This window comes from Eleutherodactylus coqui, chromosome 2 (genome assembly GCF_035609145.1).
Source record: "Eleutherodactylus coqui strain aEleCoq1 chromosome 2, aEleCoq1.hap1, whole genome shotgun sequence".
Classification (NCBI taxonomy): domain Eukaryota; kingdom Metazoa; phylum Chordata; class Amphibia; order Anura; family Eleutherodactylidae; genus Eleutherodactylus; species Eleutherodactylus coqui.
This window is the reverse complement of record NC_089838.1, coordinates 48,676,671-48,700,391: the sequence shown is the minus strand read 5'-3', so window position 1 is coordinate 48,700,391 and position 23,721 is coordinate 48,676,671. Positions and strand designations below refer to the sequence as shown.

Sequence of the window (23,721 nt, the reverse complement as noted above, 5' to 3'; positions counted from 1 at the left end):
GATGATGTAGTGGAGAAGATTAAAAATGGCTTGTATATTGATATATGGTCTTTGCTCTCTTCGGAACACGTCATGGTTGACAAGGAGCGGTCGGCAGAGCGAGGTGCTGACAAAAAACCGAAGATTGCAAAGACTTTCGGAAATTGGTTGCAGGCTTTTGTGATTTTGGTTCATGTAACGTGTCAGTTTCAGCCGCGCAAAGCGACGGAGATGATGGTATATCTAAATACCATTTATAGCGCGTATCGGTTGCACGGTGGTGCAGCATGGTGGCGCTACGACGAAGATTTTCGGCGTCGCGTGTCGGGAACGCATACGAGTTGGGCCTCTAAGGCCACGGATGTATGGATTCAGTTGATCCTAGCGCAGCGTCCAGCTAGGACTTCTTTTCCCGGGGGAGCCGCGGGAGGGGTATCCCAACCACCCGCGGCATCTCCAAGGCCGAATGGCTCCTGTTGGTTGTACAACGAGGGCCATTGTCGATTTTACGCAACCTGCAAATTCCGGCACGAGTGCTCGGTATGCGGGGGGCAGCATGCAGCGATCCGCTGTTTCAAGAAACAGAGGTCGGTACCCGCGGTGGGTAGCACCGGCGGTAATGCGAACTCCGGTGAGAAGCCAGTACCTGGATCCGTGGTTAAACATGTACCACAGGAAACAGGAAGCAGAAATCCTTAGGTTAGGATTTAGAGAAGGCTTTAGAATTCCGTACGCGCATCAGCCTGCCACTGTGTTATGCCCCAATTTGAAATCGGCAAGGGACGATATCGAATTGGTAAAAGAGAAGGTTCAAAAGGAAGTGGAGTTGGGCCGGATGGCCGGCCCTTTCAGTATTCCTCCTTTCGAGAACTTGCGAGTGTCTCCTTTGGGTCTGGTACCTAAGAAGGAAACGGGCAAGTTCCGATTGATACATCATTTATCGTTCCCAATAGGGGGGTCGGTCAATGATGGCATCTCAAAAGAAGAAGCAGCAGTAGCCTACACGTCATTCGATTGTGCGGTTCGGCTGGTAAGGTCGGCGGGTAGATTTGCGCATTTAGCAAAAGCTGATATTGAATCAGCTTTCCGTTTGCTTCCGGTTCACCCGGAGTGCTTCCATCTTTTGGGTTGTAGAATCGAGGACCAGTTTTTTGTCGACATGTGCTTACCGATGGGATGCTCGATCTCATGCTATTTTTTTGAGTTATTTAGTTCCTTCCTTGAATGGATGTTGAAGTATGAGACGGGCATCACATCGGTGATCCATTATTTGGACGATTTTTTGTTCGTCGGCTCAGAGGCATCGGGTGATTGCGGTTTCCTAATGACTAATTTTAAGAGGTTAATGCGGTTAGCTGGGGTTCCGTTGTCTGAGGAAAAGACAATGGGCCCAGTTACATGCCTCACGTTTTTAGGTATAGAAATCGATTCGGTGGAGATGGTGTTCAGGTTGCCGGCGGATAAAGTGGCCAGGTTGCGGCAAACAGTGGGCGAAGTGGCTAAATGTAAAAAGGTGACGTTGCGGCAGGCGCAAGTTTTGCTGGGTCTTTTAAATTTCGCCTGCAAAGTGATTCCCATGGGGCGGCCGTTTGCCAGGAGACTGTCATTGGCAACCGTGGGGGTCCGCGAACCACATCATTTTATACGTGTGACGGCAGGAATTAAGGCTGATTTGCATTTATGGACGGTTTTCCTGCATTCTTTCAACGGGCAAGTGGTATGCCCTAGGGAAGATGTGGAAGGAACGGAAATCAGTTTGTTTGCCGATGCAGCGGGTTCGGGCGGTTTTGGCGTTATTTTCAACAGACATTGGTGCAGGGAGTCCTGGCCAAGGTCATGGAGAGAAAAACGGTGGACTAAGAACGTAACTCTGCTGGAATTTTTCCCGGTGGTGGTAGCAATTGAGTTATGGGGAGCAGAGTTACGAGACCGGAGAGTCTGTTTTTGGTCAGACAATGCGGCGGTCGTACAGACGATAAACAAACAATCGTCGGCCTCCCCGCCGGTTTTGGCTTTGTTGAGACACGTGGTGCTGAGATGCTTACAGGGCAATGTGTATTTGCGTGCAAAGCATGTCCCGGGATATGACAACAGAGCAGCTGATGCACTCTCTCGTTCACAGATGGAGCTGTTCAGGGAACGGTACCCGCAGGCGGATGCCGAAGGGGTACGCTGCCCGCCTTCCTTATGGAATCTGGCAGAGGAGAGTTGTTGAAGCTGGTGGAGTCATCGGTGGCGGCTGCAACTTGGAAAAATTACAATTCAGTCTGGTTATTATGGTTGCAATTTGCAGGGGGAGCAGTGGTAGGAGGTGAAAGGGCAAAGTCAGCAACCTTGGATATGCTGACGGAGTTGCGGAAAAAGCGTTTGTCGGTGGGAGCAGCCAAAAAGCATCTAGCGGGTGTGGCGTTTTTGTTAAAATTACACGGTATGATTGATGTCACGAAGGATTTCGTGTTTCAGCAAATAATTCGCGGGTGGAAAAAAGAAAAGGTCCAGACGGACACACGCCGTCCAATCACGTTTCCAGTGCTGACAAGCCTGTTGTCAGTTTTGGAGTCGGTCTGTGCGAACGAATACGAGACTCTGTTGTTTAGGACTGCTTTTTCAATAGCATTTTTCGCGGCCTTACGTATCGGGGAGATGGTCCCGGCGAGTAAAGTCAGGTTGGGTGGCCTACGGGCCGCCGACGTGATAGCTACGGGAACAGCCATACGGATAGGTATAAGGAAGTCGAAGACGGATGTATATGGAAGAGGTGAATGGCTCACCATTAACCAATTAGGGGCAGGATGGTGCCCGGTCCAGGTCATTAGTGAGTTCTTAAAAAAGCGCCCACAGAGTGGGCAGTTTTTAGTACATTCCTCTGGTTCCCCACTCACGCGTTTCCAATTTTCGGCGGTTTTACGTTCGGCGTTAAAGAAGTGCGGTTTGGAGCCGGGGGAATTCGGGACGCATTCTTTTAGGATTGGGGCCGCTACAACAGCGGAAGCCCATGGTATGTCGGAGGACGGCTTAAAACGATTGGGGCGATGGAAATCGCAAGCGTACAAGTCGTACATACGACCGGACCGTACGGTAGAGGTTCTTTTGGAATAGGACTGATGTGTATAAAAGCTTAGCGTTAGTCGTTTTTTTCTTGCAATTTGCGGGTATTTGCTATGTTTTTCTTGTTCCAGCGACGGACCCATGGCACGTTTGGATCATCGGCCATTCGTTTATACATTGGGCGGAGAGAAGAGCAGCCACTCGACCGATGGGACGGAATCTGGGTCTGAGTGGCGCGCTCGTAAACTGGATGGGTGTGCGGGGGCTTCTATGGCCCAGGATTCTGCAATTCGTTCTCAAAATTAGCAGGTGGACCCCCCGGAGAGTTATACTGGTCGTTCACGCCGGGGGGAACGACTTAGGAAAAACAAAAATGAACGAATTGCTAGTACTTATGAAACAGGACATGATGCGTTTCCGGGACTGTTTCCAGGATTGTGTGCTCGTATGGTCAGACATCGTGGCCAGGAGATGCTGGCGGGGTGCCAGAGACAGTGACGCGATTGAGAGAGTAAGAAGATTAATCAACCTTAGGATGTCCAAGTTTGTTAAATCGTTGGGTGGAGTGGCAGTTCGCCATTGGGAACTCGAGGACAAGGAAAGAGGAGCACTCAGGGAGGATGGAGTGCACCTTAACGATGTTGGTTTGGACACGTTTCTGTCAGGACTCCAGGACGGTGTGGAAATGGCATTGGCTAGGGTTGGCGTGGTGGGGCGGGATGCGCCATAGGAATACGGCGCATACCGCGTGCCGGGAGCTTCCCATGCGGGCTACGGCTTAGAGGAGGGTTTGCAAGCCCGAGGTAACAAGGGGCTTACGAACGTCCTGTGGCCGTTCCGGTAATAAAAGTTCGACAGTTTAGGCATGGGAAAGCGTGAGGAATTTAGACTTAGGTAGTTCAGGTTATAAAATAAAGTTTATAATATATGTTTTAAAATGTTAATAAAGCTGTGGCCAACCCACGTTTTCAGCAAGAAGTTGTAAGTATTGGTTATTATAAGATAGGTTTTATTATATGGTAAGCGAGCATACGCTTAGGACTTAGTATGCCCCCAGTCTTGCAAGCCGCAAAGTGATTAACGAGGCGGCGTAGGACTGGGGGCAGGGGGGTGAGGGGGTTAGTCAATTAGCGAGCAAGGTAGTGGGGTGGGAGGAGTTAGAACAGGAAGTAGTAAGGAGAAGAGCGGGAAAAGCCACAAACGACCGAGGAGTGGAAGAAGAAGGACGTAGGAGGAGAGCAGACGCCCACCCACCCGCCCAGGTAAGGGGTAGGGTGCAAGGATGCAAGGCGTTCTAGAGAGGCGGAAGTTGTCACAGCTGGGGAATGGTAGGCCGGGAGCTTCCCATGCGGGCTACGGCTTAGAGGAGGGTTTGCAAGCCCGAGGTAACAAGGGGCTTACGAACGTCCTGTGGCCGTTCCGGTAATAAAAGTTCGACAGTTTAGGCATGGGAAAGCGTGAGGAATTTAGACTTAGGTAGTTCAGGTTATAAAATAAAGTTTATAATATATGTTTTAAAATGTTAATAAAGCTGTGGCCAACCCACGTTTTCAGCAAGAAGTTGTAAGTATTGGTTATTATAAGATAGGTTTTATTATATGGTAAGCGAGCATACGCTTAGGACTTAGTATGCCCCCAGTCTTGCAAGCCGCAAAGTGATTAACGAGGCGGCGTAGGACTGGGGGCAGGGGGGTGAGGGGGTTAGTCAATTAGCGAGCAAGGTAGTGGGGTGGGAGGAGTTAGAACAGGAAGTAGTAAGGAGAAGAGCGGGAAAAGCCACAAACGACCGAGGAGTGGAAGAAGAAGGACGTAGGAGGAGAGCAGACGCCCACCCACCCGCCCAGGTAAGGGGTAGGGTGCAAGGATGCAAGGCGTTCTAGAGAGGCGGAAGTTGTCACAGCTGGGGAATGGTAGGCCGGGAGCTTCCCATGCGGGCTACGGCTTAGAGGAGGGTTTGCAAGCCCGAGGTAACAAGGGGCTTACGAACGTCCTGTGGCCGTTCCGGTAATAAAAGTTCGACAGTTTAGGCATGGGAAAGCGTGAGGAATTTAGACTTAGGTAGTTCAGGTTATAAAATAAAGTTTATAATATATGTTTTAAAATGTTAATAAAGCTGTGGCCAACCCACGTTTTCAGCAAGAAGTTGTAAGTATTGGTTATTATAAGATAGGTTTTATTATATGGTAAGCGAGCATACGCTTAGGACTTAGTATGCCCCCAGTCTGATATTACAGGCGGTCAGCAGGAAGAGGAGGGAGGGGTGAGGGTTCTCCTCATGCTCTAAGCTGCGGCAGTGATCAGTGAGAACAGATAGGACTCATCAAGAACAGTCTGTGCAGAAAGTCATTTCTGCTGGTTCAGATTGCTTTTAGTACAATCAAAATAATCATGATTGGATCCACAGAACCTGGGAGGTGACAGCTCTGCTGTAGACGGGGTGGGTGGCTCTTAGAAGAGCCTTTGGGGTGATGGTACACAGTGGAGAACGGAGCTGATCACTTGGCGCTGGTGTACTTGGTGACAGCCTTGGTGCCCTCAGACACGGCGTGCTTGGCCAGCTCTCCGGGCAGCAGCAGGCGCACGGCAGTCTGGATCTCCCGGGAGGTGATTGTGGAACGCTTGTTGTAGTGAGCCAGGCGGGAGGCTTCCCCTGCGATGCGCTCAAAGATGTCATTGACGAAGGAGTTCATGATGCCCATGGCCTTGGAGGAGATGCCGGTGTCGGGGTGGACCTGCTTCAGCACCTTGTACACATAGATGGCATAGCTCTCTTTCCTGGTCTTTCTCCGCTTCTTGCCGTCTTTCTTCTGCGTCTTGGTCACGGCTTTCTTGGAGCCCTTCTTGGCCGCTGGAGCAGACTTGGCGGGATCAGGCATGATAGCACAAAGATACTTTTCTAACAAGAGAATAATGTTCCTGCACCGCCCAGCGCAGCCGTATTTATAGACCGGCCATGCAAATGAGCACTGCTGTCTGCTCACCATTTTACTGGAGGAGCAAGCCATGTGACCTGTAGGGGGGCGTCAAAAGCCACGCCCAGTGCAGTTCATTGGTGCTTCTACAAGTCTATTCTCAATTCGTCCGATTGAAATCTATCCAATGACAGGAGAGGAGGGCGGAGCAGCAGGTTATAACACGTCAGGAGAAGATATCGTCTTAGTTACCAATTCTGGATTTTTTTTTTCCCCCTTCAGCTTTTAAATCTCTATGCATATAATGTCTGGACGAGGCAAACAAGGCGGTAAAGCCAGTGCTAAAGCCAAGACCCGCTTTGCAGTTCCCTGTTGGCCGTGTGCACAGGCTTCTCTGCAGGAGACTACGCTGAGCGGGTTGGCGCCGGCGCTCCAGTTTATCTGGCAGCTGTGCTGGAGTATCTGAGCGCCGAAATCCTGGAATTGGCCGGGAATGCTGCCCAAGACAACAAGAAGACCCACATCTCCTCCAGCTAACCGTGCGCAACGACGAGGAGCTGAATAAGCTGCTGGGTGGGGTGACCATCGCCTAGGAAGGCGTCCTGCCAAACATCCAGGCTGTGCTGCTGCCCAAGAAGACCGAGAGCAGCAAGACGAGCAATTGAGCACCGCTGATCCCAGATTCCTTCATAGAACCAAAGGCTCTAATAAGAGCCACCCACATGTTCCTTACAACAGAGCAGCACCGCTTATACGATGATACTCGGTGATCTATACCCAAGGCTTTCCAGTGGTGTGTATAAATGTATAGAACACTTCATAAGGGGCAGGGAGTGTAGCGGATTTACCCCATCCCAGCTTGCCACCCTGTATCCAGGTATTGCGGTCTACAGGACTCGCTCACCAGTCCTGGAGTTAAGTGGTTAATTGAATATTGTCTTGTATTTCTGACTGGATGATCGCAGGATTTGAATTTCCCGCCTATTTTCTTGGTTTTGCCGTTTCTCCCTGGTGTGTGATGGTTCTGCAGCGATGACAACGTCCCGCCAGTAGCTGATATCTGTGCAGGAAGGATAGAAAAACAAATCCGGTCCAGTGATCGCTGGTAGAACAAGCTGTTGTGGCTCTCAGTGACCGAATCCTGTAGATGTGACACCTTAGGGCTCCTGTCCTCGCGGCGATTATCCGGCCGTGGGGAACGCAGTGAATGCTTTCCCTAGTGTTGCTAGGGAAAGCACAGCCCCCCCCCCCCCCCGACTATAAGCGAAGAATCATAGCGACTACTCCGCTTGCAGCCGGCAATTCACAGCATGCTGCGAACTGTCGCAATTCTCCACAGTGAGCCTATCTGGCTCACCGCGGAGATTCGTCTGCCGGAGCGAAGATTTGCCGCAGGATTTCGCAACGCCCATGGACAGGCAGCCTTATAATGAACAAAAGAAACAATTCTTATTGTTGCCGGTAAAATGTGTCAAACTTATCAGATTCTATTTGTCTTGATGAAAGCGATAACGCTCTGGCGGATAGAAGGCGTCCTGCGCTGATCTCTGGAGATAACCCGCCGTTCTGCCCGGTTGATCCCATTACGTAGTGATATGGCCGTTTCACCCACCCAGCTCTTCCAGAGTTCTGCACGGTCGTCACCTTGAGGCCCATTTACACAGGACGAAATGTAGGGTGCTAGCAGCGCGAGCCACTATAGCCACCACTGCTGCCCTGTCAGCGCCGGTGTATTGATGAGAAGGCGCAGCCTCCTTTCCTTCCTTTGTCCCACGCTCAGTTATAGTGAATGGGAGCAACTCAGCTTATCCGGCGGTAGTACAAGTGTAGCTGAGCTATGTCTCCCAGCTTCCTTCTCAGTGCTGTAGGGTCACTCCGGCTCTGCTGCATCGCATGAACCCTCCCCCGGGCAGGGGGGCAGCTCTCTCTAGGACGGGCTCCACTAGCTGCTCTCTTTCTATGTATATGTGTAGCCTCCGTGGGAGGAGAGGATAATAAATACCATTGGCTCCCATTAACAAGCTTCATGTAAGACAGCGCTCTGTCCAAGCTGCCCCATACATGACTTCCCACGGGACACCCTCCTAACTATGTGCATTTAACCCTTAATCTGCAAGTCGCTCACTTTACACACCTGTAGTCCTAAGTGTGAAGGCAGTAACCTGCAGTACACGGTGCGGCCGGGTTGTCAATAATCGGCACCCCTGCTGCTCAACTTTCAAAAACTCATCCCTGTATTCAGCAGTTTATAGTTACGCAGTGACCGGAGTCTGAAGTGCGCACTGGTGATGTCGCTCCTATACCCCCGAGCCCGCCTGTTATATCACCCAGAATATATACTATACTGTAGAATACAAGGGCAATAAGACGCAGCCCCACACACCGTGACATCCCTGTGACACCCGCTGTATCACATGCAGTTGGGTAACTATTATTTAGCAGCTGATGTAATTATTCCAACAGTTGGTGGATCCGTTGTTTCTCAACAGACATTCTTCCTGTGCTACATGTTATCTGCCGCTCTGTAACGTCTCTGCAGATAGGCAGCGCTGGGTCGTATTTATTAACCATATTATTGCTTTGTAGTAACTATCTGTTGTAGATATGCAATGATTTAACCATTTCAGGGGGTGTACTTAAAGGAATGAGCAAAAAGAATTAACAATATTGAAAATTAGTGAAAATCTAAAGAAACTGTGATAGAAAGAATGAGAACAGTAAAGGGTTAACACTGGGGCAGTGCTGACTGTGGGAGGAGCTACAGTCCAGTACTTCCTGCTCATTGGCTGATTACCATAGATTTTGAACTTCCCGCTCAGTTGAGCGGTTTTTCCGTTGTTTCTGTCCCTCCATCCATGTAACACGTGTGATCACTGACCGGACATCTGATATAGAGGCGGCCAGATCCTCCCCTAATCCGGCTCCTGCGACCCTCGGCCGAATCCTCTATCTGCCCCAACCATAATACAGGAGACTGCAGTGCACTGAATGCATCTCCGTATTGTAACACAGGACACATGTCTTATTGTAATCCAAATACATACCCAGCCATGCAGGACTCTGGGAGAGCTGGGTGACTTGGCTGCGACTAAGTTTACATAAAGCGACGACTGTGCAGGACTCTGAGAACTGGGTAATTTGTCTGCACCTCTATATAAGGGAACAGCTGTGCAGGACTCTGGGAGAGCTGAATGACTTGGCTACGCTACTAGGCAAGTCTACATAAGGGAATATCCATGCAGGATTCTAAAAGAACTGGGCGATGTGTCTGCAGCTCTATGTAACAAAATAGCTGTGCAGGGCTCTGGGCGAGCTGGGTAATTAAGCAACATCAATCTACACAAAAAGATAGCTGAATTATATAATGGCTGCGCAGAAAGACTGGGGCAAGTGATTACATAGTTCTACCTTTACTTAATAGGACAGCTGTGCAGGACTCTAGGAGAGCTGGGTGATAAGAGCATCTTCATAATAGGGAATGGCTTTGCAGAACTTGGGGAGAACTGGGCAACGTGGCTGCACTACTAAAGTTTACATATGGAGACAGCAAAGGGGTTGTCTTTTCAGAACTTTGGGAGAGCTGAATGATGTGGACGCTGTGTAGGACCCCAGAATAGCTGGGTGTTGTGAACCTACTGCTAAGTACGGGGACTCTGCAGGGCTTTGAGAGAGCTGGGACTTATGGGCTGCAACTATGCAACAAGACAGCCATCAGGACTCTGGGAAAGCTGGGTGATTTGGCTGCACCATTACAGAAAGAGTTCAGATGTTTTTTTGTTCCGCTGGTTTTCTATTCTGACTTTTCTCCAGAGGCTTCACTGTGGAACAATCGGAGGGACTTCTGGCCACATCCTCCAGTTGTGACCATTCATGTATAGGAGGAGGATACACAGACATCAAGAGTGAGGATCAACCAGGCACAACAGCCACCCTCTACCCGCCATTATTATTCATCTCATGAAGAGAAATAGAATCCTGTAGAGTTTATACTTTTTACCGGCAACAAAACGATGTAATCCTATAAATGTGACATCACCGAGACAATTATCGGCTCGTCCCGGACAGCACTACCGCTAAATAACTGCCTCTTATGTATGTTAAATCCACACCGCTACCCGATGCTGCAGATATCTGCAGTACAATTAGCACATTTATATTATATACAATAAGTATGATATCAGCGGCACAGCTCTGTTGTAAGGAACATGTGGGTGGCTCTTAGAAGAGCCTTTGGTTCTATGAAGGAATCTGCGATCAGCGGCGCTCACTTGCTTTTCTTGCTGCTTTCAGTCTTCTTGGGCAGCAGCACAGCCTGGATGTTTGGCAGGACGCCTCCCTGGGCGATGGTCACCCCACCCAGCAACCTATTCAGCTCCTCGTCGTTGCGCACGGCCAGCTGGAGGTGACGGGGGATGATGCGGGTCTTCTTGTTGTCCCGGGCAGCATTGCCGGCCAATTCCAGGATCTCAGCGGTCAGATACTCCAGCACAGCTGCCAGATAGACCGGAGCGCCGGCGCCCACCCTCTCAGCATAGTTGCCCTTGCGGAGAAGCCTGTGCACACGGCCGACGGGGAACTGCAGTCCTGCCCGGGATGAGCGGGTCTTGGCCTTAGCACGAACCTTGCCTCCTTGTTTGCCGCGTCCAGACATCGTCTTCACTGTAAGAGAGCAGCAGAGGAAACTCTTCAGCATAAGATGACGAGGAGCCCTTCAGCTACCTTTTATAACCTGCTGCTCCGCCCTCCTCTCCTGTCATTGGATAGATTTCAATCAGACAAATGGAGAACAGACTTGTAGAAGCACCAATGAACTGCACTGGGCGTGGCTTATGACGTCCCTACAGGTCACATGACTTGCTCCTCCAGTAGAATGGTGAGCAGACAGCAGTGCTCATTTGCATGGCCCGTCTATAAATATGGCTGCGGTGGGCGGTGCAGGGACATTATTCTCTTGTTTGAAAAGTATCTTTGTGCTATCATGCCTGATCCCGCCAAGTCTGCTCCAGCGGCCAAGAAGGGCTCCAAGAAAGCCGTGACCAAGACTCAGAAGAAGGATGGTAAGAAGCGGAGGAAGACCAGGAAGGAGAGCTATGCCATCTATGTGTACAAGGTGCTGAAGCAGGTCCACCCTGACACCGGCATCTCCTCCAAGGCCATGGGCATCATGAACTCCTTCGTCAATGACATCTTTGAGCGCATCGCAGGGGAAGCCTCCCGCCTGGCTCACTACAACAAGCGCCACACCATCACTTCTCGGGAGATCCAGACTGCCGTGCGCCTGCTGCTGCCCGGAGAGCTGGCCAAGCACGCCGTGTCCGAGGGCACCAAGGCCGTCACCAAGTACACCAGCGCCAAGTAATCTGCTCCGTGGCCCGCTGTGTACAATCACCCCAAAGGCTCTTCTAAGAGCCGCCCACCCTGTCTACAGCAGAGCTGTCACCTCTGGGTTGTGTGAATCCGATCAGTCTTTACACAATAATTTCCTGTGCTAATAACCCTTGCTGCGCATAAAGTGGGCATTTCCACAGCCTTTTTCCTATGGTGGGTCCAGTAAGCAGAGCGGCTGTTGTGGCGTTCTGCGCCGCCTCCTTTGCCCGGTGATTCCAGGCTGTGGTTTAGAAGCAGCGCTGGGTCCTAGTGCCAATATACTCCAGCAGTCTGTTCTGCTGTTAGCAGGTGGAGTTGGTCTTTTAACCCTTTCAGTAGTGATAGATAATGCCATATTAACTGAAGAATAGACCAAGTAAGGAATAAGCTGGAGTTCACAAACTTTCAGGATTTGTTTATAGTTTTTTTTAATAACCTGATAATGGGAAATCGGTATACAAGGGGTTACAGAAAAAGCTAATTCTATAAATTATCTACACCATTAATTTGGAGGAATCTCTGTTCTGGTGCAGCACTTCTAGCTGCGGGTGCGGCTCTACTGCAACGGTCGGTATAGGCGCTGTGTATATAATGTATGAGATCCTCTATAGGTGTACAGTTTTCTCTGGGATTGTCCTCCATACTCGGCCATATCCAGAACACTGATGGCATAAAGAGATCCCGTGATCCATCTGATCTCTCTGTAGATCTCGGTTTTAGGGTGCATGCACACGAGCGTAGGCGTATTTACGTTCGCACGTCCGCAGCGTATAATCGCCGGAAAGAATGTTTTTCGGCGATCATGACCAGAGCTAGAAAGCGTATTATCGTTTGTTCCTCCTTTGCAAACTATCTTTTCGGCCATCGAATATGCGTTGGCGTGTATTTTGGTCGCGTATGCTCCGTTTTTTTCCGGGTTGCCGTTTTTACTTGCCGTAAAATCGCCCGTGCGAACGAATACATTCGAAACCAACGCCTCAGATGGTCACGTATATACGATTGGGCGCAAAAACGCGACGTATATGCGCTCGTGTGAATGCACCCTTAGGATGCCTATATGCTGATCACAGGCAGCTTGAACTCCTCTATTAACTTCCCAACCCCGTCTGATGGAAGTTTCTTCCAAGTTGTCCCGAGCATCTACTCTTCCAGAGCCCCGATGTCTTCTCCGCGATTGCTGTGTGGACCTCGTGGTCCACAAGTACTGTAGTGATTCGTGTTCCAGCGCAAAAGAAATTAAAGCTATCAGGCCAGTTTCATGCTACACTTCTATAACTTGTTCCAGAGTCAGCCCATATGAGCAGTTGTCTGATGCACTGTGGATTAAGGGTTAAACAAAAGCAGAAAATTCGTTCTATCCCTCCTCTCCATCAGTCACTTGATGTGCTGTATATGTTTTCTGTGCAGCTGCAGTACAAATGTAGCAGAGCTGAGTTTGTTCCATGCAATACAGCTGCATTTAGAACAAAAGCTCTGACAGCAGTGACACTAAATAGAAGAGCTGATTAGTGATCTGGAGAGTTAGGCCTCCCTCACACAGGGCATTTTGTACAGCGTTTAGCGCTGCCTTTTCAGCCCAGCGATAACGCTGTACAACACTCCCATTCATTTCAATGGGGCTGCTCACACAGGGCCGAAAACGCAGCGTCTTCCAACACTGCGCTTTGACAGCGATGCAAGTTCTATTTTGGGGCGTTTTCAGCCCTGCGTCGCCCATTAAAATGAATGGCCAGCGGTTTTAGCACTGCTGAAAACGCGGCAACACTTGGTGCCGTGTTTTTGGCAGCATTAACCGCTCGCCGATTTTCGGGGTGAGGGCTTGCAATAGAAGCCCTACCCCAAAAATCAGTCCCAGCTAGGTAGAGAAAAAAAAAAAGCAGTATTCACCTAGCCGCTGCAGTCCGGGTCGCGGCCGCTGGTCATTGCCGCTGAGCCGGGCTTCCCCTGCATTCACAAGTCTATTACCGTGGGCCCGGTTTGAGAACCCCGCCTCCGGCAATAGAGTGCTGTGATTGGTTGTCGGCACGCTCGATGCCCAATCACAGCCCTTCATTGACTGTCTCAGCCAATCAGCGCCGGCAAGCTCTGATTGGCTGAGACAGTCAATGAAGGGCTGTGATTGGGCATCGAGCAAGCACCGACAACCAATCACAGCACTCTATTGCCGGAGGCGGGGTTCTCAAACCTGGCCTACGGCAATAGACTTGGGAGTGCGGAGGAGGCCCGGATCAGCGGCAGAGACCAGCGGCCGCGACCCGGACTGCAGCGGCTAGGTGAGTATTGCTTTTTTTTTTTCTTTTCAGCATTCTTGTCTGCGTTTTCAGCCGAGCTGAAAATGCAGCCAAAACGCTGGCATAAAGTATGCCTGCACTGCTGAAATGGGGCGGAATCTGTAGTAAACGCAGCGTTGAAAAACGCTGCGTTTCTGCAAACGCCCTGTGTGAGGGAGGCCTTATAGGGGCCGGGGTTGTGGGGGGCAGCGAGGGTCTCACAGTACCGACGGTCCTTCAGGGTCTGTAAAACCTTCCTGGACCAAAACACTCTTCCAAAGGAATCCGAGCGAACGCTCTGTAGAGCATCTACGGCCCCGGGGATCTACAATAGAAACCTCCCTGCATATTGTGTAAGATGTCACCGACTGTGACACTGGATCTGGCGCTGAGAGTCCCACTGCATCACTACTCTACCCATCTTTGGCCCCACTTGGTTATAGGACCCCTACTGTGGCCCCATTTAGTAACAAAAACCCCACTTGTCTCCACCGGAAGTAAGGGTAGATACATGGGATGGCTGGGTACAGTAGTAGGGAAAGGCTAAGCTGACAGCTGTACACACCCCTAGGGTGCATGTACTCTCCCCGCCGGACTGTAATCTCTGATTGGAGCGCCTGTTCCACAGCTCCTGGCTGACACTTGCCCCCTCACTGTGACATTTCCTGCCGGTCTCCCATTATTCCCTTGCCGCCTGCAACTCTCCCTGGAGGTCTCCCTTCTTCCCTGTTGCCTCCGGCGCTGTGACTCTCCCAGGCGGCCTCCCATGTGTGCTCCCATCTGTAATGCCGTTCTGTGTCCCCGCTGAAGCTGGCCCCCCTCTCACATGGCTAGATGGATGGAGGCGTCGGCCGCTGTCACTCCTCTGTGTGGCGCTCTGCTGCCTCCTAATGCCTCTCCTCAGGACCCTGCTCTGCTGCCTCCTCCTGCCCTACTCTGGCCAGGACTGACAGCTGCTACTGTCATTATCCCACTCGGGATGCTGTCGCCGGCAACCATCCTCCATTCTGTTGGTGGAGACAAGTAATTAATAATTGTAGAACAGAGGATCATCGTATTACTATGTATAACCTCTCTGTGGCTTTTCTGCGTACAGCACCAATCAGGCCCACCCCAATGCCCCGCTGCCGGCGGTAAAGAAGAGACACCACACACGGAGGTCTGGTATAGTTCCTCACACGGGGACATGACTGCGCACTTTATTACAGATTACATGGGATCTTATACCCTTTGGTCTCATCACTAGGAATGGGTGATGGGCTCATTGGCTCAAATTCACCGCATAACCATATATGGGAAGTCCGGATTTCCGGCTGAGGCACTGATAGTCATATACGTAGTTAAACAGTCGTTATCTTGATACGGCGCCTCTGGGAAAACAGCCAAGCACACGGCCTTCGTGTTCGGTTCTGTATCATCTCTGAATTTCTGGACACATCTCTCTCTCAGCCTTGCAAACTTTTGGAATATCTGATGTAAGGCGACATATAAGTTTTTCTCATTTTAACTTTGAATAGAACTTGCATACAGGTATAAAAACATAAAAAACATTTGGCAATATATACATATACCCTCACACTCTGTGATATACGTTATACAATAGAATCTGTATTTGTGGTATATATAGTATATACATATAGGATTTATGTGTGATCACGTAATTACGTTTGGATCACAGATAACATCTTAATGCGATAATTGATAATTTGATACAACTATAGATTGCACACGGCAAGGCTATAATGATATGCATTACATGAATTTGCACTCATTGAGTGAGGTATTAGTGGATATTGTAGAATATAGTACGTGGATGGATGTATTATGTACCATTGTATATCATCTCCATGTAGATACTTTATGATTGACATATTGTATATATGCGACCTTGTATTATTTCTCCGCAGTTCATGTAAATGAATTCATTATCCAACTGCAATACATTTGTATATTATCAATTGTGCATATGGTCTGGGTAGGACTGCCAATATGAAACAGATCTATTCCTTATGGAGAAAGAATCCCGCACGGATTTATATGCTGAGTCTCGCGAGATGTGTCTGTTCCCCACGGAGCGACAGCCATAGGATACCGGCACATGCGCAGTGTGATCGCGCTGACGTCATCTATGACAGAGTGAATGACGTAGCGGTCGATCAACGCGATACCAGCGGTCTTCCCGCGGATGCCCAGTAGGAGGCAGCGGACGCCGTCATTATGCACTCGTGGGACGCCTGTGATGATGACAGCCTCAAGGAGGAGGGAGACACTGGCACTGCAGATAGCATTAAATGTATGTAAATGAACATCTGTTGTAAGGAGGGATTGCTGATTAGGTGGAGGGTTTTGATTTGTTAATTACCTGATTGTGTTACTATTTATATGTGGCTATACACCATTGTAATTGAGCTTGACAAAGGCCAACATGGCCGAAACGTTGCCTGCATGTTTTTTGTGATGGAAAAATAAAACCTTTTGGATATTGAATTCGCACCTTGGATGCTGCCGAAGCTTTTTCTTTTATGGTATACACTCTTTGTAGTGACAAGGATCCAGTCACTCTGCTTTGGCTACTGCATACTGTATGCCCAGCCCCTGGGTGGGGTGTGACAATTTGTGCTGCTATCGGACTTTTTTCTGGACTGTAAAACTTCACTTATACCTGTAGCAGCACAGGACTTGGTAGAGGTGTGCCATCTTGTAAAACTTCACTTATACCTGTAGCAGTACAGGACTTGGTAGAGGTGTGCCATCTTGTAGAGTTTAAGAAACAGCAGAGTGCCTAACGAAGCTGTGGGGGACTGGGAGGCGGGGTTTTAGAATGGAGAGGAAGGAAGCGACCAGGGAGGGGGTTTGGAGTGATAGGAAAGAGAAGGGGAGGAAGAGGAGGAGTCAGTTTGCAGAAGGAGAAGAAGAAGGAAGACGTCTGCAAGCAAGAGGTCTGCAAGCAAGATTGAACATGGAGCAGTTGGTGCAGCAGATTCGAGAAGCGGTGGCTAGCCAGGGTCCCCAGTGGCTCATGAAGATCGCCGAAGAGTTCGGAACGGCGGCGGCGGCGGTACCGGAGGTGAGAGCAGAGGAAGAGCCACCAGCGGAGAGCAGCGGCGCAGAACCACGTGGGAGACCGCAAAGAAGAAGACAACCACCAACAAGATTGAGCCCCAGCCCAGCAGCAAAGAAGGGGGGCAGAAGCAGTCCGAGAGCAGCGGGAGCGTGCGGGAGTGGAGCGGCGCGGTCGCAGCGCCCGGCGGACGCAGCCAGGCGGGGGGATCGCAGGAGTGGAGTCGCAATGGGACCGGAGGCCGGAGGTACACTCACCAGGAGCGGAGGAGCGGTGCAGAGGTCGGGTAAGTCCGGCGCGGGCAAGGGGAGGCCCGCGGCTGTGCAGGGAGATGGAGACCGGGACACGTGTCTCCCTCAACAGGCGGAGGGATCCGCGAGCCGGAAGTAGTCCCGGCAGGAGGCCTGCACTACTGAAAGAGGCCACAGGGGGCTACGGGAGCGAGCCCCTTTTCAGCCCGGATGAAGTTAGTGGTGGTGAGGGAGAGCACTACAAAGAGAGTCTTTAGGAGTGTAGGGGGAAGGGAGTGTAGGGACAGTGAAGATTGTGTAGACAGCGGAGCATCTGTAAGGAGTGCGCATGGGGCGTTGGCAACAGCCCCTTTGCCCGAGGGTGGGAGGGTGGGGGAGGGGCGAGGGGTTTTTGTACAGCGGCAGGCGCTAGCAGCAGTAAGGACACCCGGAAGATGGCAGGGCGAGCGGTACGAGCGGCGCACAGGCGGGCGCTCACCGGGCAGCTCGGCAGCAGAGCGAGCAAGTTGGCGCGGTATGGAGGAACATGCAGCAGGGCGAGGTAAGTATTATGAGACGGGGGAGCGAAGGCGCGAAAAGGGGGCGCAGCGGGTTAGGCCAAGTAGGAGAGCGCGTGTAGCTACTAGCTCTTCGGCATCTCCAGAGGATCGTGGTTGGAAAGGAAGGACCCCCGTATTGGACGCGCAGAGAAGGGCAGAAGCGGCGGTTGCATACGATAGGCGCAGTGGCCGCGAGCGGGGCGCTCGGGTTTCACGTGATACTTCATCTCTCTCGCCGGCTTCTTCCACAGATAATAGGTACGCTGCCCGCAACATCAGGCATAATTTGGCATCTTCGGCCGGTAGGGCCTCCAGTGCACAAAGCCAGAGGAGCCGTGGTGTCACCCATGAATTGGGATCGGAACGACACGCAGGCCAGAGGCGGGATCGTACATCAACGCCACCCGGCCCGAGCTTCCTCATGGCGGGACCAGGGAGGAACAAGGCGGGTGAGTCACACTATAAGAATGTCTGGGATGTCTCTTTAACATCAAGTGATAAGAGTAACGAAGAGTTTATGGGTGCGCTTAAAGCGCTGGTACATCGTTTTGATGTGGAAAAAGGTTTGGCTCACGCACCCGAGAGCTCGCAAGGGGCGAGTCGTAGGGGCGAAGAGTCAGGAAGTGATGGTTTGAAGTTCGCAGACACTCTATTCTGCGGGGTAGCCCCTCTGGGGGTGGGTTTGACAGAAGAGTTGACGGAAAAGATTAAGAATGGTTTATATGTTGACATATGGTCACTACTGTCGGTGGAGCATATTGCCGTCGACAAGGAGCGGTTCTCGGAGCGCGGGACCGATAAAAACGTTTGGTAATTGGCTACAGGCGTTTTTGATTCTGGCGCACGTAGCGTGTCAAAATAGTCCTCAAAAAGGTCCCGAATTATTGGTGTATATAAACACCATTCACAGTGCGTATAAACTACACGGAGGGTCGGCGTGGTGGCGGTACGACGAGGATTTTCGTCGTCGTATTTCGGGTATGAAGAACATAAGCTGGGCCACGAAGGCAACGGATGTATGGATCCAGCTTATTCTATCGCAAAAGCCGGTGAAGCCGTTTTTTCAGGGGACCGCCACAGGGGCCAGTGGACAGCAGGCACCTGTGGCCCCAAAACCCTCCGGGTCGTGTTGGGCCTTTAACGAAGGTCATTGCCGATTCTACGCCTCGTGCAAATTTCGTCACGAGTGCTCAGTATGCGGAGGAGCGCACTCCGCAGTACGGTGCTTTAGACGACAGAGAGCAACAGCTACACCAGGGGTGCCCGGCGCAGGAGCGAACCCCGGTGAACGTCAGGTACCTGGAGCAGTGGCTCGTCAGGTACCGCAGGACGCAGGAGTCAAAACTAATTAGAGCGGGTTTTACGGAGGGCTTCCGGATACCGCATAACCCGTCTTGTTCCCTTAGGCTCAGCGGCAATCTAAAATCGGCCCGCGAAAATAAAGAATTAGTGATGGAGAAGTTACTGAAGGAGGTGGAATTCGGTCGGATGGCGGGCCCATTTCGGGAACCCCCATTCGGGAACTTGCTGGTTTCGCCTTTGGGTCTGGTCCCGAAGAAGGAACCGGGCAAGTTCCGGCTTATCCATCATTTATCGTTTCCGGCAGGAGATTCAGTCAACGATGGGATTACGAAAGAGCAAGCGGCAGTGTCGTACGCGTCTTTCGATCGGGCTGTGTATCTAGTTCGACGGGCCGGAGCTGGCGCAATGTTAGCCAAGGCTGACATTGAATCAGCGTTCCGTTTGCTGCCGGTACACCCCGATTGTTTCCATCTTTTGGGGTGTAGAATAGAAGGTTACTATTTTGTCGACATGTGTTTACCGATGGGATGCTCGATTTCGTGCTATTATTTTGAGGTTTTCAGCTCGTTCTTAGAGTGGATGCTTAGATTCGAGACGGACATCCCTTCGGTCTTACATTATCTTGACGATTTTTTATTCGTGGGGCCCCCCGAAGCAGGCGTATGTGGTTTTTTGTTGGCATCTTTTCAGAAGCTGATGAGAAGAGCAGGCGTCCCCCTGTCGGCGGAAAAAACGGTCGGGCCAGTGACATCTTTGGAGTTTTTAGGTATCGAGATCGATACGAGGGAAATGGTTTTTCGTTTACCGGAAGAAAAAATCGCGCGGTTGCGTCAAATGGTGGAGACGGTCAGTACGGCGCGGAAAGTCACACTGCATCAAATGCAGGTGCTTCTGGGTCTGCTAAATTTTGCGTGTCGGGTCATCCCCATGGGTCGCGCGTTTTCAAGGCGATTGTCTTTGGCAACGAAAGGGGCAAGGGAGCCTCATCATTTTGTCAGGGTGACAAAGGAAATGAAGGCGGATCTGCACATTTGGAAGGTTTTCCTCGAAACTTTCAATGGGCAGGTCATTTGCCAACGGGAGGAAGTGGACAACGAAGAGTTAGGGTTAGTATCTGACGCATCCGGAGCCTGCGGTTTTGGTGTGATCTTTGGTAACAGGTGGTGTAACTCCGGGTGGCCGGAGGCCTGGGTTGAAAGAGGATGGACAAGAGATATAGCACTGCTGGAAATTTTTCCCATCATGGTCGCCATTGAACTATGGGGCCCGGTTTTGGCCAACAGAAGTATATGTTTTTGGTCGGATAACCAGACGGTGGTGAGAGCGGTGAATAAACAGTCTTCGGCTTCCAAACTGGTATTGGCGGCGTTACGCCATTTGGTTTTGTGTTGCTTACAGCATAACATAAAGTTCAAAGCGAACCATGTCCCAGGACACTTGAATAACAAAGCTGACGCTCTTTCTCGATTCCAGATGTCGAAATTCAGGGAGCTTCACCCGACGGCGGACGTCGAGGGGGTATGTTGCCCTGCTTTCTTATGGCAAATAATAGAAAGGAGCTCCTGAATCTGGTTCGTAAGTCAGTAACCGAGGCCACTTGGAGACGGTATAACGCAATTTGGAAACAGTGGTTTGAGGTCGCCGGGGAGGTTTTTCCGAACTCGGAACAGGCTAGAGCGGTAACGTTGGATATATTGGCGAACCTGCGTGGGCTTGGAGCGTCGGCGGATGCGGCGAAAAAACACGTATCGGCGATAGCGTTTTTGTTACGCCTACACGGGAGTCGCGACGTGACAAAAGATTTCGTTTTTACACAGATACTGAAAGGATGGAGAAAAGAGAAGTTTTCTCGGGATGGGAGACGCCCGATCACTTTCGAGCTGCTTTGCGTGATGATGAAAACCATGGGGTCAGTATGCGTGAACGTGGAAGAAGCGACGCTTTTTAGAGCGGCTTTTTCCTTGGTCTTTTTTGCGGCTTTACGGCTGGGGGAACTGGTCTCGGCGAGTAGAAATAAGCCGGGAGGTCTTCAATTTTCGGATGTTTTGGTCGGGAGCGACGATGTTAAAATTCGTATAAGAAAATCGAAAACGGACGTGTACGGAGCGGGGGAATGGTTGCGAATAGGAGCGCTGGGGACAGAGTGGTGCCCAGTAAGGTTAGTAAGGGACTTTATGGTACACCACAGCGGGGACGGCCCGCTGTTGGTGCACGCGGCGGGTGCTCCATTAACAAGGTACCAGTTCACGGCGGTAATGAGGTCATGCCTAAAAAGTCTGGGTTTTGCGCCGAACGATTTTGGTTCTCATTCATTTAGAATTGGGGCGGCCACGTCGGCTTTTGTATGCGGTTTACGGAGTGAGGAAGTAAAAAGGGTCGGTAGGTGGAAGTCGGAGGCATACCGGTCCTATGTAAGGCCGGATTTGAGGGTATTGTAAAAAATGGTTATGAGGTTGATGTTGGGGACATTTCTTCCCTGTGTTCTTGATTTATTCTACAGGTTCAAACTGGACAGTGTGGGTATTGGGCCACTCATACATATATTGGGCCGAGAACAGGGCCAGAGCAAGGCCGATGGGTGCCCATCTGGGACAAATGGACGTATGCGTGCAATGGCACGGCATACGAGGGTTAAAATGGACCGGGCTGCTCCACGAGGTACTGCAAGTCAGCAGGCGGTCTCCGGACAGAGTTGTTTTGGTAATCCACGCGGGTGGAAACGATTTGGGGAAGATGAAAGTGGGAGAATTGTTGACGTTAATGAAAGAAGATTTATGTCGTTTTAAAAAATTTTTTAATAAAGTTATTTTAGTTTGGTCAGATATTGTGGCCAGAAGGTTCTGGAGAGAAGCGCGGGATATGGAAGCGATAGAAAGAGCAAGGAGAAATGTTAATTTTAAAATGTCGAGGTTTGTTCAGTCTATAGGGGGGGTAGCTATTAGACACTGGGAGTTAGAGAAGAGAGAGATAGGTATGTTCAGAGGTGACGGTGTACACCTTAGCGATATTGGCACCGACACATTTCTGTCAGGATTGCAGGACGGGGTAGAGGAGGCGTTGTGGCTGGCATGTGGGGGGCGGAGTGCAGTATAGGGTTATACTGCATCCTTCATGGCGGTAAATTTCTTTCCATGCCAGCAATGGATGGAAGGGCTGTACAGGCCCATTATGGGGCTTTCTTATGCCTGGTTCTTTCGCGTTTAAAGTTAAAAAAGTTACGAAGCAGTTTAAGCGGCATGGAAGAGGGAAAGTTATAAAGTTGTTTGGTTGAAAGAGAAAATCAATAAAGCTGTGGCCTACCCACGTAAAACGCCAGCAAGTTGTTGTGTTGATTTATTTTATAAGATAGTGGGGAGCTAAGGTGGGAAAAGGGGAGTCCTCCCAGTCTCACCTGTACCGTGCACCAGTACAAGACTTGGTAAAGGTGCTGCCATTTTGTATATTTTTACCTATACGCTATGTCTGCAGCAGCACATGACTTTGTAGAGGTGCTGCCATCTTGTACAGCTTCACCTGTACCCTATGGCCGCCTGCAGACGAGCTGGTCGGATCCGGCAGCGAGAATTCTCGCCGCGGGACCCGACCCGAGAGCCTGCAGAGACGAGTGCGTACTCACCCGCGCCTGGCGGCCCCGTCTCTTTCATGTGTCGGCTGCCGCGCAGCCGGCGCATGCGCAGACCGGAGCCGGCGGCCGGGTGGCATATTAGCACTAACTGCTTAGGTTAAGCAGCGCTGCTGATTAGAGCCACCTGATAGGCTCTTCGGCACCACGTGACTACACAGCGTGCACGCGCATTGCCTTCAGCAGCCGTGCACTACACACTACAGTTAAGCAGACGTGCACTACACACTACACTTAAGCAGCACGGGGTTAGGTTTAGGGTTACGGTTTAGGGTTAGGCTTAGGGTTAGCTAAACCTAACCCTGAACCCCAACCCTAAACCTAACCCTTAACCTAACCCTAAACCCTCAAACTAACCCTACACCTAACCGTAAACCTAACCCTAAACCGTAACCCTAAACCTAACCCCGTGCTGCTTAAGTGTAGTGTGTAGTGCACGTCTGCTTAACTGTATTGTGTAGTGCACGGCTGCTGAAGGCAATGCGCGTGCACGCTGTGTAGTCACATGGTGCCGAAGAGCCAATCAGGTGGCTCTAATCAGCAGCGCTGCTTAACCTAAGCAGTTAGTGCTAATATGCGGCCAGGTGAGTGCGAGCCCCGCACAAAAATAGGACATGCCGCGGTTTGTTTGCCGCGCGACATTTCGCGCGGCCAAACCGCGTCCGTCTGCATAGGAGTGCGTATTGTAATGCACTCCTATGCAAACTTTCAGTGGCGGAAATCCCGCGGGATTTCCACCCGTGTGCAGGCGGCCAATACCAGTAGCAGCACAGGACTTGGTAGAGGTGCTGCCATCTTGTACAGCTTCACCTGTACCCTATACCAGTAGCAGCACAGGACTTGGTAGAGGTGCTGCCATCTTGTACAGCTTCACCTGTACCCTGTACCTGCAGCAGCACAGGACTTGGTAGAGGTGCTGCCATCTTGTAGAGATTCACCTGTACCCTGTACCTGCAGCAGCACAGGACTTGGTAGAGGTGTGCCATCTTGTAAAACTTCACTTATACCTGTAGCAGCACAGGACTTGGTAGAGGTGCTGCCATCTTGTAGAGTTTCACCTGTACCGTGCACCAGTACAAGACTTGGTAAAGGTGCTGCCATTTTGTGTATTTTTACCTATACGCTATGTCTGCAGCAGCACAGGACTTTGTAGAGGTGCTGCCATCTTGTACAGCTTCACCTGTACCCTATACCAGTAGCAGCACAGGACTTGGTAGAGGTGCTGCTATCTTATAAAACTTCACCTGTACCTTGTACCTGCAGCAGAACAGGACTTGGTAGAGGTGCTGCCATCTTGTAGAACGTCACCTGTACCTGCAGCAGCACGGGACTTGGTAGAGGTGCTGCCATCTTGTTGGGCTTCACCTGTA

At 50.8% G+C, this 23,721-nt stretch overlaps 4 protein-coding genes and 1 pseudogene across 5 annotated transcripts; 3 read left to right on the top strand and 2 right to left on the bottom strand.

Annotated features, from left to right (window-relative positions):
- Positions 1–5,470: 5,470 nt before the first annotated feature.
- On the bottom strand, positions 5,471–5,918 carry LOC136610526 (histone H2B). Its single transcript, XM_066589755.1, has one exon. It carries the CDS (start codon positions 5,901–5,903, stop codon positions 5,523–5,525), a length of 381 nt encoding a protein of 126 aa, XP_066445852.1. The 5' UTR covers positions 5,904–5,918; the 3' UTR covers positions 5,471–5,522.
- A 226-nt stretch (positions 5,919–6,144) lies between these two features.
- Positions 6,145–6,604, top strand: LOC136609972 (histone H2A type 1-like; annotated as a pseudogene).
- Positions 6,605–9,921: 3,317 nt separating this feature from the next.
- Positions 9,922–10,673, bottom strand: LOC136610525 (histone H2A type 1-like). Its single transcript, XM_066589754.1, has one exon. The coding sequence runs from the start codon at positions 10,630–10,632 to the stop codon at positions 10,204–10,206; it is 429 nt and encodes a 142-aa protein (XP_066445851.1). The 5' UTR covers positions 10,633–10,673; the 3' UTR covers positions 9,922–10,203.
- A 231-nt stretch (positions 10,674–10,904) lies between these two features.
- On the top strand, positions 10,905–12,197 carry LOC136610524 (histone H2B-like). Its single transcript, XM_066589753.1, has one exon. The coding sequence runs from the start codon at positions 10,918–10,920 to the stop codon at positions 11,296–11,298; it is 381 nt and encodes a 126-aa protein (XP_066445850.1). The 5' UTR covers positions 10,905–10,917; the 3' UTR covers positions 11,299–12,197.
- Positions 12,198–16,477: 4,280 nt separating this feature from the next.
- On the top strand, positions 16,478–22,072 carry LOC136611320 (uncharacterized). Of its 2 annotated transcripts, XM_066590824.1 has the most exons (4): positions 16,478–16,923; positions 17,679–17,876; positions 20,203–20,247; positions 21,230–22,072. In XM_066590824.1, exons 1-4 carry the CDS (start codon positions 16,536–16,538, stop codon positions 21,820–21,822), a joined length of 1,224 nt encoding a protein of 407 aa, XP_066446921.1. In that variant the 5' UTR covers positions 16,478–16,535; the 3' UTR covers positions 21,823–22,072. The 2 variants fall into 2 exon arrangements, with proteins under 2 accessions (XP_066446921.1, XP_066446920.1); XM_066590823.1 differs by having other exon boundaries at positions 20,203–22,069.
- Positions 22,073–23,721: the final 1,649 nt, after the last annotated feature.